The following is a 22,727-nucleotide window of genomic DNA, read 5'->3' as shown; positions in this document are numbered from 1 at the left end:
CTTCATTGTTACATAGGCGTTGGAAGCTAAGTTTGTAAGGTTGATGTTCTTAAGATTCCCACTGGTAAAGGTCCTTTTGGTATCAAGCTTGCCTGTAAATGATTTGGTGTCGTTAATACACATTGGCACTAAAATTTGACGTCCATTGCAATGACCGCTAAACTATAAAATACTACTAGTGTAGTCCCTTATTGTTATTAGTGCAACCCCCTTATTATATTGGTGTGCCAATGTAGTCCCCATATTGTTATTATTTTGCCCCATAGAAGCCCATTATTCCTATTGTTGTGCCCTTACATTATTATTGTTTTGTGGTCTCTAATTATATTATGACTCCTTAGACTCCTATATATAGAAAGGAGGTTGTGTCATTTGTACCATCCAAGAATTATTCATTTGTGTAATGTAAAGGAGGTTTCCCCCTCGAAGAGGTTGATTTTGAATTCGTTGATATATATTTTCTTCTATTTTGTGAGTTGGTTGCATAACATTTGGTATCAGAGCTTTGGATTCTAGGGTTTCGTTGCTTCAAACAGGTCATCGTGGAATTTTCGCTATAAAAATTTTGTACGAAGCTTCAAAAGCTGAAAACAAAACCCATTTGAGATAAAATCGTGATGAACGTTGTGTTCGAATGTCAGACCATTTTGCACTATATTTTCTGAGATATGGACTGAGGAAGTTAGGGTTTTTGCAGGTTCCCGAATTCCATCTCGAACATGTGACCTTGGGAAAATTGTCATAACTTTCTCTCTGAGCATCAGATTCAAATTTCATAAAAATTGACAAAAATAGGATGGGATGTAGTTTGTTGGATAACATTTTCAGGGTAGGGCCTAAGGTCGAAACAGTGATATGGGGCACTTCGTACAAGTTCGCTCTACTGAACAAGTCTATAATCAGGTCATTGTTGAAGATTGGGTATAACTCCTTCTTGGAAAATCCAATCTTGATCAAACTTGTGGGGTTAGAAAGAGGACGCAGAGGGCTACCACAAGGCGTATTTTTAGAAATTAGAGATCTAAAATTATAGAGTTACATGCGTTTCAATATTGGGATCCTGAAAGCAAGAAAAAGAGACATGAGGAAGCTTGATGGCAAGGATCCAGTAGCTTGGATACTACATATGGACCAGTATTTTGATCTACATGATGTGCAACTGTTACAAAAGGTACATATTACATTTTTATATTTAGAACCAAATTATTTTGGATGGTATAGAGGGCTTTGTTCTCGTAAACCACGTGTCACTTGGTCAATTTTCATGGAGGAAATGATAGCACATTATGGGGATACAGAGAGAAACACTTGCTTTAGCCAATTGATAAATATAAAAAAAAGGGTTCAATGGAAGAGCACATTAAGGACTTCCAAAAATTGAATATAAGGGTAAATGATATTCTAGAGAAGAAGAGGATTGACGTCTTTATAAGGACTTTAAAGGATAACATTCATCATGAAGTTAGTCTTTGGGAACCTGATTCATTGGAGAAGGCATTCGAGTTGGCAAGAAAAATTGAAAGAAAAATTATGGAAACAAGGAATCCTACCACTCACAGCTAAATATGGAAGTGTTATTTCTCCTAGCCTTCCAAAACCTGCAAGGTTGACACTACAACAATTGGAAGAAAAAATAGAAAAAGGGCTTTGTTATAGTTGTGATAGAAAATACACTAAAGGTCATAAGTGTGCTAAGAAGAAATTATTTTACATAGATTGTGAAGAGAAGGAAGAAAGGGATCAAGAAACGTCAAAAGAAGAGGATATACACTAGGAACCAACCCCAGAGAAAGAATAAATGAATCTGACCATATCTTATAGTGCATTGGTAGAAATTACCACTCCTCAAACTCACAAGATAGATGGACAAACGGAGATAGTGAACAAAGGTTTGGAAGGATATCTTTGTTGCTTTGTATCTAATTAAAAAACAAAATGGGGTCAAGTGGTTGCCTCTAGCTGAATGGTGGTATAACACTTCCTTCCATACTGTAGAAAAAATGACCCCATTTATGGCACTTTATGGATATCATACACCATCCATCACATCATCTTTAAGAGAAAATTCTAAGGTTCAAGCAATGGAAGATCACATCAAGCATAAACAAAAATGTTATCCAACCCTTAAAGGATAACCTTACTTTGGCACAAAATCAAATGAAACAACAGGCAGATCAACATCACAATGAAAGAAGCATTGATGTAGGCAACTAGGTATTTTTATGGATACAACCATACAAATAAATGTCCCTCAAGCAAGATAAGAAGGATAATAAATTATCACCAAAGTACTATGGTCCTTACAAGGTGTTGCAAAAGATTAGTACTATGGCATACAAATTGGAGCTTCCTGCATCTTCCCGAGTGCACCCAGCTTTCCATGTTTCATGCTTAAAGAAGGTTATAGGTGACAAGCTCCTAGTTCAAACAATAGTGTCGGAACTTGATGAGGAAGGAAAAATCATATTGGAACCTGAAGTATTCATTGAAATAAGAACACAAAAGTTATGAAATCTACCAATTTTAGAGTATCTCATCAAGTGGAAGAACTTAACTGCTGAAGATTCTGCATGGGAGGATGATAATTTTATATAGAAGCGTCCAAAACTACTCAAGCATTGAGGACAACACTTTTGAATGAGAGGGGCATGTTAGGTCCCTATACTGCTAGTGTAGTCCCTTATTGTTATTAGTGCAACCCCCTTATTGTATTAGTGTGCCCATGTAGTCCCCATATCGTTATTATTGTGTCCCATAGAAGCCCATTATTCTTATTGTTGTGCCCTTACATTATTATTGTTATCTCGTCTCTAATGGTTATGTCATTTGTATCATTCAAGAATTATTCATTTGTGTAATGTAAAGGAGGTTTCCCCCTCGAAGAGGCTAATTTCAAAGTCATTGATCTATCTTTTCTTCTATTTTGTGAGTTGGTTGCATAACATTTGACCTTTTTGAAACTAGACTTTTTACTATTACAGGAATCTACAAGGCAAGATTAGATAACAATATATAAATTTAGGCAAGATCAAATAACAAGGTATCAAATTTATAATATGTTGAGAAATGTAATTAGTATCGGTCTTCATAATTGTATTTGAGTCATAATGTAATGTATTTGTCAAAAGAAAGAAAAATGAAATTATTTGTAAAAGAAAATGTATTCACTGCCATGCGTTTCATGCATTATTTATTTATTTTGTTTCTAGGTCAAAACACCCATTGTGTGCTTTTAGGGTTGAGTTATGAGTCTATGTCCTTGTCATTATGGTTTAGACCCTTATTGGGCATTTTGTATCAAAGAAATAAAATTATATTGATGTAATTTGGTCATCTACTCCACCACCATCAAGTCAGCCTGCTCACTCTACAAGTCAGCCTCAAAGAACAACTTCAAACCTAAGTTGCATTGAAATGGATACGGAAACAGGGTTTCAAACGAATACGACGAACTTTAAAAAAATCCGGATACAACATGACAAGGAAACGACATATATATATATATATATATATATATATATATATATGACAAAATCTAGGGAAAAATATATATATGACAAAATAAAACTTTCATATTACCATTCATCTTTTAGAATCTAGATTCTCTATTTAAAAATACATAATCATCGTCATGAATTCCACACAAATAAATCATCATCACCAATTCAGCGTAAACATTGTCATCATCATTAGAGATTATTATAACATTCAACGTATCATCAAGTTTCCGTTTCCAATTTCAATGATCAACATCATCACCAAAATTAATAATTGTAAATACACACTACATAGTACAAATTACAAAATTGAACTATGGTCTACTATCATATGACATATTATGGTATTCAATGTCCATTGCTCAAAAGTAAAAACATCATCATAAATTACATTTAAATATCATCAAATATGTTTTCATCCATGTAATTAAGATTCACATTATCATTTGGACCCTCTCCATGAGTGGGAGCATTGCTGCCATGTCCACTCGAAGATGCAATGATTGGTGCCTCCTCATCAAACAAAATCATATAAGACATGGTATTCAATATGATATCCAAGTCAGGAAACTCCAGAAATGGATCCAAAACCCTTAAAAATGCCCGAAACATTTCAAATATAAGATCTTGTGTTTCCAAAAAAAAGGAAATGCTTCAGAATTAAGATCCTACGTTTCCAAAAAACTGAAATGTTTCCATGCCATACTGTACCCATTTCTGAAATGTCGAACAATGTTTCTGGGGTTTGGGAGGGACGTTTCTGGTAACTTAGCTTCAAACCACTATATATTGTAGAGGATTTGACCTAGCTTGGAGACAAGGAAGTGGAGATTCAATTTGCAATTTTCCAAGGTGAAAAAGAGAGTTCGAAGAGCCTAAAAGAGAAGAAAGATCACAACGAAGAAGAGGAGACTCTTGTCCAATAAGAAAGAAGTCAAAATTCTGTCATTCTGCCACATGTGTGAAGTAGACTAAGGCATGTTGCAGGGCTAAAGGTGTAGGCTGAAAATCTCAAGATTGCAGAGAGGGCCGAGACCCTAGTTCACCCTTTTTGGAGAACTGATCTAGGTTGACTTTTGAAGATTTGACTAAAGTTTGGTTTGTCATCATGAGAGGCTGACTTGGTGAATGGTGGAAGCTCTTGGTCTTGGTCAAAAGGTCTTGGTTGTCTTTGGCTTTGGTTCTTGAAAAAGAGAAGTTTTTTGAGTTTTCTCTTCAAAGAGGGGTTTTGCCGTGACTAAGAGCTCACATCTTGTGTCATTGATCTTCATGTTTGTTTTAGCAATTAGGATGATATGTTTGTTTTAGCAATAAGGATGATAAAAAAACACAGAAATTTTAAAAAACCATAAAAAACTAAGAAAATCACAAGTAATTATCCAATTAAGAAATCTTTCTTCCTTTATGATTTTACCGGCAAAAAAATGCATAGATAATGACATGGATAACGTGTGATGGAAGACATGTGAACGCCTATGGGCCAATGTAATTTGAATAGTTTATAAATTATGAGCATGTGTGCCATTATCGAAAAACAAAAATCATTTTAAAAATGCATTAAATCCAAAATAACGATTTGTTCGAATGCACATTTGTCCTTTGTTAACTCTATAATTGAAAGTCAGGGGACGCAGCAAAACCCAGCTACAGCTGTGTCCAAATTACAAACAAAATTCAAAACAGAGAGTTTTGCTACAGCTTCCCAAATTACAAACAAATATCAAAACAGAGAGTGGGATGTCGGACTCTGTTTGTTCATCTATATTTATCGAGATTTCAGGGCGGTTCCATAGATTTAAAAAATAATTTTTACCTTTTTAAATTGTGGCTGTGCCTGTCCCTTCGGAATTTGATGAGTTGCCCTTCAAATCCAGAAGGATTTAGGCTGCTGAGGTTCAGCGGGGCTGAGGGGGTGAAAAAATATTGAAAAAAAATATAATAGCCAAGACAAAAGATACAACTTTCGACTTCCATACAGTCCTGTCTCTCTGCTTAACTGCATCCACTTGTAATCTTAAAGCTTCTTCAGTTTGGACAAGTAGCTCATCTCTTTGCTTCATTAATTCATAATTTCTATTGAGTTCCCTATTTAATTTCACCTTCAAATCCTTTAGTGACATCTCTGAATCAGCTTGAGCTATTTCGGCAGCCTCCCTTGTCCGTCTTTCAGATTTAAGCTCTAAATTAACCTCCTTAAGGCTTTTCTCTATTTTTTCCTTCTGATGATCTTTGTCAGCCATTTGTCTTGCAAATTTATCGCTTTTATTGAGTTCCTCATTTAATTTCACCTTCAAATCCTTTAGTGACATCTCTGAATCAGCTTGAGCTATTTCGGCAGCCTCCCTCGCCCGTCTTTCAGATTTAAGCTCTAAATTAACCTCCTTAAGGCTTGTCTCTATTTTTTCCCTCTGATGATCTTTGTCAGCCATTTGTCTTGCAAATACAACGCTTTTATTGAGTTCCTTATTTAATTTCACCTTCAAATCCTTTAGTGACATCTCTGAATCAGCTTGTGCTATTTTGGCAGCCTCCCTTGCCCGTCTTTCAGATTTAAGCTCTAAATTAACCTCCTTAAGCCTTGTCTCTATTTTTTCCCTCTGACGATCTTTGTCGGCCATTTGTCTTGCAAATTCATCGCTTTTATAGATTTCTTCATTTGCAAGTATGTTCAAGAAGTTAAATATGGTCTCTGAATACGCCCTTTCCATTTCACCTGCAGTTCTCTGTTTCCTTTCAGATTCAGGTTTCATAAAGTCTTCTGGACTGCAAAACGAAAGTTTCAGAGTATAAGGAAACTATGCAACAATACAAGCTTTTAAAGGAAAATATCAAACACAGGGAGCATGTTGTAAGGATACTTTTACCCGAGGACAAACTTATAGGTTCGACATTCTCCCAGTGGGAAAGTGCGACCAGCGCTTCTCCCAGATCCTTTTCTATTAGTGTACCCAGGATATTCAGATACTGTAAAGGGAACTGATTCTTTCAAAAGCAATCCACATTCTTCTGCTTGTTTCACCAACTCCCATTTTTTATATGGGTCACTTTCTTTGTGAGTAACATGAATTTCTCCATTTATGCTAAGAATAGTCCTTGCATTCATGAAAAACATCTTCAACAGGTAACGGTGCTTTCTGCCAAGTATATCAAAACAGATTTCAGCTACTGTAGTCTATAACATTTCTGATTTCAATTGTGCGAGATGCTCCAATTCACAGAGTTAAAAAAAAGTACCTTTGATTAAAAAAACAGAAAATAAATAGTTATTTCGCTTTGATAAATTTTTACAGGACAGGAAAATATAAGGGCCAATAAACTTACTCGATTACTGTCTCAGCAGATTCCTGTCCATAGAAACCTGCGTGGGGAAAATTGAAGACAATTCTATGGAACCTCATTTTTCTTATGATATGGTGCTTCTCCATTGTTGTTGCATCAACACCAAAAATTACATTGGCTCCCAGCTTCTCCAAATTTGAGAGCGTTTCATGGGCTGATTTATACAACTGTAGTACCGTATCTGTATCAAGGGCATAAATATAAAGACAGAATCAGAACACAAGGAAAGCAATAGCAAATACACAGGACAAGAACAACCAAAGCCAAACAGAAATTTGTGGGAGAAACTGTTTGAGACCTTTACTGTCAAGAGAGGTGGTAACTATGTTTTCTGCAGATCCAAATGCATTGGCCAAAGCTAACGAAAATGAGAAGTCCCCTTCCCCAACTAATAAAATCTGATGGAAGTTTGAATAGTGTTTGATACTCCTCTCCAAACGTAGACCTCGCAATAAATGGATGGACATTTTGATATCTGGAATTTGCACTGCTGACTCCATATTTGAATACAAGATTAGAGAATCCACAAAAAATAATAGAAATTAAGTCCCTGCCATCACAAGTCAATTATAGGATAACGTCAGGAATAGATAATTGTAAGCCATTAAAGCATTAGAGCTCTCAACTTGGTATCATTCCTACTTTTGAAAACTCAATTCAGGTTCCATCAAAACACAATATACAGTCCTGACGAATAAGTACTTAACCCTGGATCCTCTGTATTATAATATTACTCCAGTACTTCACATGTGCTAAATTTATATGTTTTTAATTGGCAAAATGCAGTCATACAGCCAAAGTCTAAATTATATGTTCTTAAATAGTAAAATGCAGTCATATGACCAAATTCCTTAGCATTTGTCATTCAATTTACTATACTTCTTGCCATCCATGAAAATTTTGAAATCCGCTACGTTCAAACACGGAACAGAGCAATAAAACCTTAGAGAAACGCAGTTTCAAACTTAATATGCAACCCTTTCTGAAACTTTAACAATGAATAAACATATTACAATATCCAAACCATTATAGAGCTTTAACAATGAATAAGCATACTTTATTTGTTCAACACTGTGTCAAACAAAGGATATGAGGAATGATGCCCCCTGCTTCAGCTCTGTTGTTCCACTGTAAGTCAGAAATGTAAAGGTGGTCATTAGTATTGGTTTAAGTCCACAGGAATAATTTCCTAATTAAAATGTTAGGAAAATTTTTAATTTTAGAGTTTTGTCGGTAGAACTATTTATTGTGATTTATCAATAAATAAATAAGTTAAAAAAAAAAAAAAAAAAAAACAAAACAAAACAAGATAACTTAACTTTATTTTATTATATATATAGAAACAATGTAGTAGTCTTTTTTTGGAGGCTTTTCCGGTGGGTTTTTCCAGTCAAATTTCTCTAAAATCCTGCAGCAATTTATTGCAATCGCAAGTTTGATAGGTAATTTCTGCACAATCAAAGCATCCTGGGTTTTTCCAGGGTACTGAAGCCAAATATGCAGTTAAAAAACCATTTTAAATAATACAAATCAAGATTTAACCTCAATTTTTTCCGTCGGATTCCGTCACCGAAATCTCCAAAAAATCCCACTAAAAACAACTCCAACAACGATTGCTCCACTTCAACTGCAAAGTAAATAAATAGTCAATACTATCATAATTGATTTGCTCCTCTGGCATTGATCTAACTTTCAGTACATACATTTTTTATTCAAAGCCATCTCAAACAAAGGAAATGATCATTACTATCGTTTACACTTCTCTATCGTTAGGTTTTAACACAACTGCTTTTCATTTTCTGGTTTTTACTAATTAACAGACAAAGTTATTATGTTCAAAACTATGGCAAACAAAAGATCCAAACAATGATGTTTTCCTCTGTTCTGACCCTTCTCTTCCATTACAGTCGAGAAATAAAATTATCATTAATGTTATTTGTTTATCTACGAACTTTGTTTTTTTCAGAGGAAAAAAAGCTATATTTGTTATATTGAGATCATATAAGCTGTCTGATAATTACATGATTACAAGTATGCGCGGGCAATAAAAGGCCATCGAGCATATTGGATGCATAAGCCATCTGAAAATTACCTGATTACAAGTATGCGTGGTCGATAAGAGACCATCGAGCATATTGGACGCTTCGTAAGATATACAAACGATGGAGCACAATGGAAAGATATAGATCTTAACAGATCAAAAACATGGAGCGAAAAATCATTAAATCAGATGGTATGAAGAGATCAAAAGACATATGGAGCTGCCCATTGGAGAGACCGGCAGCCAAAAAAGAGCCGTCGTCAGATGTAGGCTAATCTGGAGGCAAGAAACTAGTGATCAATCTACGAACTTTGTTATCAGTCTATCCGGTAAATAAACCAAATAATTCTCATTTGTTAAAATTTTCAAGTTTAAGTGATTAAGATTTATAGCATTTTATTTGAAAAATAATTATAGAATTTAATTAATGCAGAAATAAATTTTAAACCATAATGTTAGTCGCAAAATAGTTAATAAATTTCAAGAAATAATGTTAATTACGGAATAAGTGGAATTAAATAATACAAACATGAAATCAATTTTACACGTGCACAATTAATTACTGTTTTATAATTTGTTTTTCATTTTTTCACAAAAATCTACTAGGAAACCTACAAATTGCTAGAAAAAAAATTGCATTGCACAGTTAATGAAATCAACCCCCTGAATTGAGTGGAATAACCTGCTAAGTGAGAATGGCTTGATGTATAGATATGCGACCTAGACAACTGAGTCTGTCCTTATTGATACACATATCGATGTTCATATAATTGTATCACTATATGAAACTATTCTATATGGTTATACAAAATTGTATGGCACTTGTGTGGAATTACATATGATTGTACGTGTGTTTGTATAGTCTGTCCTTATTGATCCATACAGTTATGTCCATACAATTGTTTGACTATATGAAACTACTCTATATGGCTATACAAAATTGTATGGCACCTATATGGAATTACATGCCGTGAAAACACCTCTTTCCTAATTCTTACTCACTTGTTTAACCTTTTTACTTGTTCAATGGTTCAACTTAGTCGAGCATGGATGAGATACACTTTTTTAGATTTAATGGCGGAAATGTAAAACTTTCACTTTTTTACTAAGTGAACTACAAAATATAATTACTTTTCACAAATAGCTTGATTTACTTCCTGGATGTTCACCCTAAACCTATGTAGAAGTTTATATTTGATATATAATTTTCAACATTCTTTAGTGAGAAAAGAATTCTACACCAATCCAAGTTTGTTTTCAAAACCCTCAAACTTACCACTTGCCAAGGGCTCATTTAGAATATCAACTCCCTATTTATAAATGGAAATATACTAGAGCCTCATTACTTGCATTTGAACCTTCTTTCATAGGAAGTGATATATGATCTTTATATGCTTGGACTTGTCATGAAAGACTAGATTTTCATAGAATCTTTTGATACAACTTTGATTATCACAATACACGACTATAGGTTTGAATTTTTAACCAAACAAACCAGCGAGTAACTTGTGAAGCCAAATGGCCTCACAAATTGCAGTGCTAGATGACATGTATTATGGCTTTGCTTCCTACTGAACCATTCTATATTGCTAGTCACCGGCATAGAGTGGAGAACCACACAGAAGGCACAGTGCGTGAAGTGGCTAGGCAAGAATTATTAAGTTTGAAAGTATCAGTGTATGTGTTTTTTATTCGGTCTAGTTTAAAAGTTGTAGCTTATATGCCCATGGTAATGGCATGCCTAGGTTTTTCCCATGGTATTTTCATCTGTGTAATTCGGTATAAATCAACAAGAGATGACAGGATTGGGGTTGGTAAGTTAGTTGGTTGCCTATTTGGTTGATCTTCGTAAGTCTATAATGCTGAAATTAGGCTGGTGAGCCGAGGGGAATACTGTGGTGAGGTTGTATGTATTGCATCTGACACTCTTTTTTGGTAATAATGATAATGGTTGGAATTCTCCATATTTGTTTTCCTGTGTTCATACATTGATGATTTTATTATGTTACATGTTTATTTGCAATGTTAATATTTATTTGGATGAATTTCCTTGTCAAGAGTAATCAATGCACCCCTTTCCCTGAAAATTCTTGTTGTTGATAATGACACACATTTGTTATGAGTATCTGCAAGCGGGGTTAGTATTTAAACTTGGTCTTAAGCATGGTAGAATGATAGCCCATATTGGATTCCCATTCCCCTCGCTGCTACAAAAGCCTAGTTCTTGCAGCGCTTATCAGTGTCTTAGGTTAGACTTAGTATGTTCTACAGGCGTTGCCGAAAAGGGCTGGTATCTAGTGGGGTTTTTGTTGGTTGCATCTGATGCATTAATCCCAGTCATAAATGAAAAGCCCCAGCAAATGGTTCCGCTGTTGGGATCAGATCTTATGATTGAAGGGGATGTGGCTTCCTACAAAGGAAGAAATTGGGCAGTGGTTTCAAGCAAAGCTACATGCAGTTTCTATCGGTGAGATCAGGAATCGACCAATCAATATTGACTAATGGCTGTAGTAGTATGCATTCATCGATAATCTCTACGAAATTTATTTACCAAATTCCTAGGGTTACTAGTGAAGTGAATCCAGAAACTTAATGACCTTAATAGAAATTGGCATCAAATTGAATTTCAAGGGTGGACTCCTAAGTGATTTCAGATGCTATAGTTTGTGAACAAAATAACCCTATAGCAACCAACTTTTGGTTTGAAAGTGTGATTGGAGAATATACCACTGGGTTCGCGATCGAATCAATCATTTCTTATAGTGTTGTTGAGAGACGGTTTTTGAAGGGCCTACAAGGAAGGTTTATTCGATCATTACCTACTTTTTTCAAATTGTTGTTGTGTGATAAAGGCGTTTTGAGGGTGGAATTCAATACCATGAGCAACTAAACCCCTTATGTGTTGAGCTCGAGTTGGGGGATATCTAGGGGATAATATGAGGGAACAGGATAGAGATTTAGTAGTAGAAGAAAGAAGAGGATGAAGGAGCTGTGAAAGAGCCTTGAATGAGATTAGAAGAAGGTATTCCATAAGAGTTAAGATAATACATGGGAGGAAAAGTATGACATATTTTGAGAGCGGTATTTTTCACAATGGAAGAAGGTTTTGAGGTGGTAGTGATAAGGAGAGAGGTTTTCAATTGTTCCAGTAGTTGATTGAAGCGTAATGAAGGATATAGAGAGAGGTCATAGGAGGAGGAGGAGTGGAGACCAGAGAAGTTTGAACATAGTACACCTTAGCATACCACATGCAAGAGAGGGTGGGAAACCTTCACAATTTAGTCCAAGAATAACATAAAACATGCATCTCGATGATCTTGTTAAGAGTATGCCTTGTGTCGAACCTGTGACCCTGCACACACCTATTCATTTAGAGGTAAATTCCCCACGTAATGTTTTACATACTTTAGATAGTAAAGAGAGTAAAGGAATTCAAATTAGTAGTTGGAGTCGATGTAGTCAATTGGGAGGAAGTGGATTGCAAGAGATAATAGTTGTATCTAGTGGAATATAATCAAGAGTTAATAGATAGAAAAAAATAGAAGACACCTCGAAGATGTTGGTTTTTCTTGGTTCTAGGAATGAAGATCTCAAACAATGCTTATTTGTATGTGAGGTAGCATGGGCTGCCAATAATGCTCGTGATGACAATGCCAAGATTATAAAGTTGGAGACTAATTTTAGAGATCATGCCTTAACTTGGTAGTCATGAAATACAAGAATATTTCTCCACCAAGACAACCAAGATCATTATGGAACATCAAGCAAGGGATATTGAAGGAGTTTCACAGGCCTAAGTCTGCATCTTAGTGCACAACGGAGATGAAGGAGATTAATCAAAGATGGGACAAATCCATTTGGGATTATGATCAATGGTTTAAATTATTGTTAGGAAAGTTGTTATTCAAAAATATAATGATGACAGATTACATGGTGACTGGTGTAGCTAATCTGTTGGCGTAAGCGAGAGGATTATGGTGTGAATTTTGCAATGTGGATACACAAACCCCAAACTTGTCCTATTTATCTGAATGTGGATTAGTTTTTTATGCTAAGATCCTCATCGGAATACAAAAATGTGCTTGATATTTGTACTAAAAAATAGCAAGTAAAAACATGAGTTTTTATGTGTTTTCTTATGTTAATTTCATGAAAAACTTAAAACATGAAATTAAAACATTGAATCGAAGCATGCATCAATCAGTAATACACCAACCATTGTTAAAAGAGTTCACCCCTTCTGGGCTACATCTCCTTGGATCAGCTCTAATGGCATGACCCCTTCTCTTTATGCTCAATGTTTAGAAAAGAAGAGTACATAAAGTGCTAAGAAATGGAATGGTTAGTTTCTCCTTCAAAGAAACAAATTTCTGCAAGAGTTATCACTCCATATACATGTTAACCTACAATCAAATATGTAAACTTTCAACAAACAAAGGCATATTGCACCAAGACCCCATACTCCAACTTCAAAGAGCATCAATAGTACCACAATCCAATTGAAGTACATAAACAAGTCTCTTCTCCAAAACACAGAGAAAAGAGGAATAAAAGCTACAAAAATGATATAATAGTTGTTGCAGAAAGCACATGGAGGCTGGAAAACCCCTGCAAGGTCATCTCCATCTTCAAACTCCTCCATAAACTGATTCAACTCTCTAGTTTACCATGGCACCCATAGACTTCAATCTGCAAAAAACCTATCTAGAAGTATTGTTGAGTTGTTTGACACCCGTCATCAAACTTATGATAGTGCAATAATAGGAACCATTATGGGAAATCTGTCCACTGGATGCCAATATGGAACCATATTTCCTGACTATTCCATTAGCCTGAATGATGCACATTTAAAAGATTGCTGGAAACTGTTGACTGGAGTCCAAGGTCTTGATATGGTTGAAGATAGTGAGTAGAATCATTGGTAAGATTTGCTTTATAAACCTTTGACATATAGTCATTACCAAAATGATCCAAATCCTTTAAATCTTTTAATTCCATTCTTGTTCAATCTGTGATAAGTTTCTTTTTCTCATCTACAGGTTCAGGAACAAATTTTGTCAGCAATAAAACTTCTAATGTGGCTAAACCCGAAGCTGCAACATTTCTCCTTTCTTCTTCTGTCCCACCCATCCACCAATCATACACAATACCGGCCATTCTTTTTTCAGCTAGAAGGAAGATAGAATAATTATCTTGGACAATTGCAGAAAGGTATTCACTATCTTCAGCCATATCAAGACCTTGGACTCCAGTCAACAGTTTCCAGCAATCTTTTAAATGTGCATCATTCAGGCTAATGGAATAGATGGACTCAGTAACTTACTTGAACCTTTGAAGTGGATGCAAAGGCGAAAGCTTCCTCACATCAATCTGAGATATATGTGGACTAACGCGACACCTTTCGCTTCTTCAACGCGCTTTACAATCTCAACCCCTTGAAATGATCTTGGAACAAAACTGTCCTCAGACAGGCGGCCCACCAGGCTTCAAAATTAATTCAAGCAAAATATTACATACCAAGTTAAGCCTCAAGATTAGAGCTTGCTAGTCTCTGGTCTTTGAGAGCTCAGATTACAACACACACTCACACTCCAAACACTTGATGCCTAAACTATCTACAACACACTTATTTATAAGACATATAAGAATAATTGAGGGTCCTTGTCTGACATTACTTAGTCATGACGGTGTCTACCCAATATTCTCGAGTACAAATAAAGCAAACACACTCATAAAAAGAAAACACACTACCAAGGTCCTATCGGACTTCTGTCACTATCATAATCTGAAGCAAACTCAGAATCTGGCGGGGTCCTTTGTCTTTCCCAAGTAAGCCACGATAAATAATATTTTTCCCAAGTGGGGTCATTTTGTTCTTGAGCATCTTGGTACATGTCTACGAACACGGTTTCTTTTTCCTCGGATAGTTTCTCTTTACCTTTTGAGCTGGTTATGGCTATTGAAGATTCCTCTTTGAGTGGTGCCCGTGATGATTGTCCTGTGTCAAACTTTACCGTATTTGTCGTGACTCTTAGATTATTTTGAGGAAAGAGATAATCATCTTTATTCCATATATTAACATAAGCAAATGGATTAATCTCAATATTAAGAAAAGAATCTTTTTTACTTTTCCAAAAGTCGGGCAAAGACTGAACTGACAACTCCACTCCATCCAATAATTCCCATTTGAAGATCTAGAACATGCTGACTGATTTCTCGATGGCTACTTGTACCCATACTTTACAATGATGACTGAAATTCCCTCGTTCTTGCCAATTTACTTCAAACATCATGGATGAACATACTCTATTAGATAACAACAGATTGATCAGGCATACTACATCATCGGACCAATTACCTGAAGAAACACTAATTGTGATTAGTGCCTTTTGATTGATTATCAGCCTCATTACTCCATGTCTGCCTTGCAATGATTCTAATGTTTTGATTAATGAGACTTTTTCTGATAGTTTCAAAGTATGAAACTCTTTAAGCCAACTTGACACTTTCTTAATTTCTTCAGAATTAGTAGCAAGAGTGTTTTCGCCCATACTGTCAGATCCATAGACTTGTGAAAAAGGATTAGGAATTATGGGATTTCTAAATTCCATGCTTTGATAATCCCATGGTGATGAAAAGGTTCTCAAATATTGAAGTGTTCTCTCAACACATTGAGAGGCTCGAACCTGAATCTTCTTCTGACATCGTCCTTCTTTAAATTCCCAATCGGCGAAGGATGCAAACAATTCGTATTGTGGGAAGGAATCAGTAGCTGCAAAATTCTCATCATTTCATTGCAGAAAAGCAGCTTCTAATTCTTCAAATAAATCAGGGATTCTTAAAGATTTTAAGAATCGTTCAACTTGTTCATGCATATTTATCTCTTCCAGATCTAGCATTTTTTCACTAACATAAACAGCAATAGAAAAAATCAACTCTACCAATGATTTGATAATAATTCAAGATTTGCAAAACTCTGATCATCTCATCTGTGTAATGCCTGGTCCAAGAATCATCTAGGGTTTTGAAATATAGTTTTACCTTCATGTTTGGTAGAGGATAAACCTTTACCAACTCTTCATCCATATTTAGAAAAACACCAACATTTTTATGTTTCCATGCTTGGCATCTTTGGATCCATTGGTTTCTTCTTAACCTTAAACCAACAATCTTTTTAATTTCTTGAACCACATCGCCTAGAATAAAATTAAGAAGGCGAAATCTTTGAACAAATGTTTCGTAACTGTCATCGGCAGGGGTCTTACCAGGAAGATGAAAAATATCATTTCTGTGGACATGAACCTTGTTCATTTCTCTAGTAAGAGAATCAGCTAAAACATTAGAATTACCAGGAACCCATTCAACTTCAAACTCATACATATAAAACCACATTTGCCATGCCAAAAGTCTTCCACGCGCAAGCTATTTTGAGATTTTTGTTGTCAAAAAATATTTGAAGTTCATAGAATCAGTTCTGATTAAAAACTTGGCGGGAGCTAAATAGATTTCAAATTTTTGAATACCATTAAAAATGGCAAGGGTTTCTTTTTCTGCAGGAAAATAGTTTTTCTGGTGTTTCAAGAATTCACCAGAAGCATAAGCACATAGGATTTCTTCAATGTTTTCTCCTTCTCCCTTTCTTTCAAAAAGTATTGCTGCCCAAAAATTATCAGAGGCATCAGTCTGTAAAATAAGAAAACCATTTCCTGGGGGTTTTAGTTCTGGGAGATGCTGACATTCTGCTTTAAGAAGCTGAACTGCTTTGGTAGCTTCAGATGACCAACTAGAATGAAGATGTTGACGAATAGGAGCAGTTTTTTCAGAAAGCCTAGGAATATACTTATGTACATCATTCAAAATTCCTAAAAAGCGTTGAATCATCTTCACATCTTGCAATTGATCAGGAAATTCAGAGAGTTTAGTTAACACATGTGGCTGCATCTGAATTTTTCCACAACTAATATGAATTCCAAGAAAATCTATGCTATCTTGAAAAAGACACATTTTCTTTTCTGACAGAACAAGACCATGAGTTCTTGCTTCTTCCAGAAACACTTGTAGATGTTTTTGAAGTGTTTCAAGATCCGGGCTATGTACAAGAATATCATCAATATATACAACAATAAAATCATATTTTCCGAAGATATGATCCATCCTTCTGTGAAAGAATGCAGGAGCATTCTTCAATCCAAATGGAACAACTCTTCATTGAAAGAAACCAGCAGGACAAGTGAAAGCAGTTTTATGGCGATCTTCTTCCTTGATCTGAATCTGATAATAACCAGATTTCATATCAAACTTACTAAAGATCTTAATTGTTCTGGATCTTCTGCATTATTGTTTCTTGACGAGGCAGAGGATAATTAAAACTTTTAGTGATCCCATTCAATGGTTTATAATTAATAACCATCCTATCTTTTCCTCTGACGATTTCGGAATGATTTCAAACTAGGAATGCAGAACAAGAGTAGTGAGATCCACTACATTCAATGAGTTGAAGATCTAGCAATTCATCAATCTACTTTCTGATTTCTTTTTCTTCAGCTAGAGTACAGGGTATTAGCTTTCCAGTTACCCCATTGTCATGTAGAGTAATAATCTCTTGTTGCGGACTTTCAATACTCCAGAATGCTTTAGGATTTTCAGAACAACATTTTAATAATTCTTCATACAAACTTAATTGTTCTGGGGACCAATTAGGATTTCTATTAGCTTTTTGTGTAGGTTAGTTCTTCTCATATATCTGCAAAACTTCTTTCCAGTCATGAGATGCATTCTTTGATTTTTCTGATACCTATTTTCTTTTGGCTCTGTTCTTTTCTTGCTTCAGAATTTGCCATAACTAGCCTTGGGACTGCTATTGCCCTTTTCTTAATGTTACAGATAATTTTATCTTCGTTGATAGTCATAGGCAATACTGAATTAATAAATGGCATTCCTAAGAATAGACTTGCAGAGACATCATAATGTTGTATTGCAGACATTTTGACAATACTCCCCCCAATTTTTAAAGAAACATTATCAACATAATGGGTGAGATTGACTGAACCACCAATAGTTTCAGATACCAAAATATGCTGTAAAAGTTTCCATAAACCTTTAAACAAAGATGGACGAGCAAGATTGTTAGACCCACCCGTGTCTATGAAAGCATCAACAGATATGCATTCTCCTCTTCTGGGATATACAGGAGATTGTTAGACTTGACAATCTTTTTAAGAAAAGCATTTTCTTCAGCAAGAGCAGTAGTATTTACAGGCAGTGATGAGGAGGATGACGCGACTGTTTTTGGATATGGAAAAAAAGAATTCAACAGAGGTTGTGAAGGCAAGGAATCTAAAACGGGAATTTAATTCTTAGAGTCAGTTGTGGTCACACTGTCGACAGAGGAGTCATCTGAGTATTCTTTTGTATAATCTTCTGAATCATATTCATCACTATAATGAAGTTCTTGATCACTAGGTTCACTTTCCCATGCAGAATAGCAAAGATTCATTTTTTGACTGACATCAGGAATAGATTCATTATCAGACAAAGAAGCATCTGTCAAAATATATACATCGGACACTTCATCTTGAGAATCAACGACTGACCAATTATCTACAAAATCTTCAATTTCTATACAAGCTTTTAACTTATTGGAAGAACTCTTTGGACATTTACGAGCAAAATGACCTTCTTGCTTACAAATAAAGCAAGCGTTGTCTCTCTTGGGCTACCTTCTCTTTTTCAGATATTTGAGTTTCTGAATGGTCGCCTTGGATTTGCAACACGCTTTGGTCTGTATTTTCCATACTTTTTAGATCTTCTCTTCTTAAAAGGGGTCCATGGAAGTACAGAACGACATACATTCAGATTTGGAGAAACATCATGGATTTGTTTTTGCCAACATAAATATTTGACCTTTTCCTGACATCTGAATAAAAGATCTATCCAATAAGTCTGTTCTATCATTTTACCTTGGATTTCGAGATCTTTCATTATTATGTCACCTAAATCTCCTGGCAACTTAGACAAGAAGGAAATATTTTGAGTAGAATCATTGGTAAGATTTGCTTTATAAACCTTTGACATATAGTCATTACCGAAATGATCCAAATCCTTTAAATCTTTTAATTCCATTCTTGTTAAATCTGTGATAAGTTGCTTTTTCTCATCTACAGGTTCAGGAACAAATTGTGTCAGCAATAAAACTTCTAATGTGGTTAAACCCAACGCTGCAACATTTCTCCTTTCTTCTTCTGTCCCACCCATCCACCAATCATACACAATACCCGCCATTCTTTTTTCAGCTAGAAGGAAGATAGAATAATTATCCAACTTTGAAACAACTTGCATCTGGTAAAGAGCACCAATCCAGACTCTAATGGATTCTATTGGATTTTTGGATTTATCCAGATCTAGAACATATCCAGATGAATTAGTAGATTTATCCAAGGGTAGAAGAAGATTTATTCCCTAAGAAAATTTGTTCTGTCTGAGGAACTTACCCTGTAAATTCCTACATGGTATCAGAGCACCAAAGGACACCGCTCACAACCAGATCGCAGATCAATGCACCAGTATTTTTGACATGGTTAAAACCTTCAAAGAGGGAAACAGTCCACGGCCTGAGCCAACGCGGCCACTTCAGGCAATTTATTAATAAAAGAATGAAAATTTACATATGCTTCTCTCATAGACGAATTACCCTACAAATGACCCTCCATGCGCTTTAAATAGAAATCATGGACCAATCGGGTGTTAAGCCACGGATCAAGTGTCGGTAATACCGAGGAGAGAATGACCCGTCGGATCACTACATATCGTGACCGTCGGATTGTAAGTTACAAAATGTACAAGGTAAAGAAACACACTTTAACCTATTATTTGAGGTGAAGTTTTGAACTCTTGGAAGATTTTTTTACAATCCCTTAATAAAAGGATAAAATTTTGTAAACAAAGTGTTTTTAAAGGAGTTTTGTCTAAGATTTATTGGCAAGTTAAAGGATTGCCAAAGGAAGGGAGATTATGTAGGCATGAATCTAAGAGGATTAATCATCACCTCCCTTCTATATGTAGATGATATCCTTTTATCAAGGAACACTTATGGCCTTTGAAAAGAAACCTAAATTTTCAGATGTAATTTGTTGGCTTCACCATTGGGGGTTAGTAAAGGAGGTTGTGTTTGGAAATATTAATATCATTAAAAGTGCTATCATAATTAAATCTATTAGGAAAGTTACTCAAGGATCAAAAGGTGTTTCACTAGGCATGTGATGTCTTGGCTTCGTCATTGGGGGATAGTGGAGGATTTTTAAAAAGTGTTATGTTACTAAACCTATGAGAAAAGTTACTTGAGGATCAAAATGTGTTAGACTAGAGATGTGATTTCTTTGACTTCACCATTGGGGCATAGTGTAGTAGGTTTCTTACGAAAGTATCATTGCTATCTTAACTAAAGCTAAAGAGAAAACTTGTATTGGTAATCATTTAGTACAAAGAAATCATTAACCCCAAGTTATATCTTTATATTGTTGATAGATTAAAGAAAAAACAGGCTTTAAGGAAAACATAAAACATATTGATAAGTAGGAATTTTTAAAATCTATGTAAGACTAATCAAGTAGAGAAGGAAAATCATTTCTCCATTTTTTTTTTTGGGGGGGAGTGTTCATTTTTTTTTCTTCTAGGCAACATATTTTTGGGGAAGCCCTTAAACACTTCCCCTAATTTCTAGGATGATGCCTAAGGTAAGTCCTAGATACTTGAGAACATAAAGCTACTCAACAATAGAGATCATAACTGCTTGAACAATATATTTGTTTTGAGTTTAACATATGGGAATATAACCTTGGTGGGCACTCTATCCCACCACCATTAAGACTAAGCCCAATTAACAAGGACTATTTTTATTTTTTTTACACTTAGGAATGAAAGCATGGGAAATCTCAGAGTACTTCCTCACATTTCTTGGATGATAAACCAGTAAACCCCAAAGGGAATCTAAGAGAGTCCAACCCATGATCACCAACAACTAGCAGCAATATCAAAGAAGAGAGTCAAACCCATGATCATCAACAAGTACCAACAATATCATCAACAACTACCAACAATATCAAAAAACTTCATATCTAACTCTAAACCACGTAAACTCACCCTTGGGGATTTACAAACACTAAAACTAAGTAAACATTAATTTTAGCTTTTAAAAACCAAATTTAATAATAATAAAAAAATGTTAAAACAATATAAACATTGTTTTAATTTTCAAAATCTAAACCCAATTAACCAGTATTGTGAAAAATACATAAAGATTAATTTTAATTTTCAAAATAATTATATTACACTAGATCTTCCTGCCTTACTAACACATAAATAAAAAATTACTTTTAAAACTTGCTCCTTAAAAGGAAATTCATTCCCCTAAATCCAGAAGTGAAATCAAGCCATACTAATTATATCTTTAAGCTGTAAGTGTTCTGAAAAAACAGATCTGGGTGTATTATCCAAGGTAAAAGGCTGGCACGGACAGTTTCTGTTGCAGTGCTCAGGCCTTTTGTCTTGGAAAAACACACTATCAGATCAAACCCCACTCTGTTTCTCTAATTATAACGGTCACTGCAGACACCAAAAGAAACGAGGAAATAAAAAATGTAAAGCTGCTCACCTTGAGTGTTTGCAAGCTTCTTCATTTTGCACTCTCTGCAATGGATTTTGAAACCCAATGTTGTGATGATTCCAAATTCCCGATGACAGCAGCAGCAATCAAAACTGTGAATTAATTCAACAACTGTGAGAGATACCCAGCCTGCAGAAAACTGAACTACATAGATGCAATCAAACATTAATTTATTTTGGAAGGAAAGCTTCCACTGCTGCCCGTAGTTGTAACTTTGGCTTGCAGAGGAAGAAAAGGAGAATTTATTGGATGAAAGAATAATTAATTAGTTCACTTTTGGAAGGAAAGCTGCCACTGCTGGCAGTAGTGGTAACTTTGGCTGGCAGAGGAAGAAAAGGAGAATTTAAATGTTTTTCTAGATGATTGGTCTATTATTTTAATTCTTCCAAAATAACTTCCAACTTCAACTTCTCTTATACAAACTCCCATACACTTTAAACTTAGAAAAATAAAAAATTAATCAATCTACATCTCGGGAATAGAATTGTATACGAAAACGAAGTTTGTAATGCTTTTGAATAAGCAGACCCACTTTAAGATGACCAGCCTGGCCGATCAACGAAATTCATAAACGATACCTCTGCTCGCCTTTTGCTAAATCGAAGAGACGCGTTTCACTAAAGCGAGAGCGATGGCATTCGTACGGAAGTGGAATATGATGTACGTGACTTTCTTTTTAAAGGTGATTATTAAGAGAATATATTTATGAGGAATAAATGTTTTTTTGCTACAGCTGCAGGTTTGGGTGGATGTGGTATCTACTTTACAATGATAGGTTTGGGTGGATGTGGTGTCTCTTTTACATACAATGCTATAGTTATAATAGTCTAACATTTATAGGTATTTGGAACGTGTAGAATTATGATATAGTTATAATAGTGTAAGATTTATAGGTATTTTGAAGGAGTAGAATTAGACATATTATATTATAGTTATAATAGTGTAAGATTCATAGGTATTTGGAAGGAGTAGAATTAGACATATTATATTATAGTTATAATAGTGTAAGATTTATAGCTATTTGGAAGGAGTAGAATTTGTCTTTAATGAAATTTATAAAAAAAAAAAATTGTAGGTTGATATAATATTTACATATGATTACATTGTTCATTTAGGGAGGACTTAAATCTAGAATTTTGGGGGTCAAAGTCCTCACTCACACAAGCATGGTCGATCGGGATGCCTCATC

The 22,727-nt window shown here is 35.1% G+C and overlaps 1 protein-coding gene across 3 annotated transcripts; it reads right to left on the bottom strand.

Moving 5' to 3' along the window:
- Positions 1-5,065: 5,065 nt before the first annotated feature.
- LOC149172683 (uncharacterized) lies at positions 5,066-21,879 on the bottom strand. Of its 3 annotated transcripts, XM_089424408.1 has the most exons (7): positions 21,527-21,879; positions 8,379-8,463; positions 7,893-7,964; positions 7,135-7,386; positions 6,819-7,017; positions 6,362-6,631; positions 5,066-6,260 (listed from the first exon to the last, which is right to left on the bottom strand). In XM_089424408.1, the coding sequence occupies exons 4-7, from the start codon at positions 7,334-7,336 to the stop codon at positions 5,393-5,395; spliced, it is 1,539 nt and encodes a 512-aa protein (XP_089280534.1). In that variant the 5' UTR covers positions 7,337-7,386; positions 7,893-7,964; positions 8,379-8,463; positions 21,527-21,879; the 3' UTR covers positions 5,066-5,392. The 3 variants fall into 3 exon arrangements, with proteins under 3 accessions (XP_089280534.1, XP_089280533.1, XP_089280532.1); XM_089424407.1 differs by lacking the exon at positions 8,379-8,463; XM_089424406.1 differs by lacking the exons at positions 7,893-7,964; positions 8,379-8,463 and having other exon boundaries at positions 21,527-21,878.
- Between the last annotated feature and the right edge of the window lie 848 nt (positions 21,880-22,727).

Source organism: Pinus tabuliformis, chromosome 4_2 (assembly GCF_031772625.1).
Source record: "Pinus tabuliformis cultivar Carrire ecotype Pingquan chromosome 4_2, CPIR1, whole genome shotgun sequence".
Taxonomy (NCBI): domain Eukaryota; kingdom Viridiplantae; phylum Streptophyta; class Pinopsida; order Pinales; family Pinaceae; genus Pinus; species Pinus tabuliformis.
This window is presented reverse-complemented; position numbering and strand designations above follow the sequence as displayed.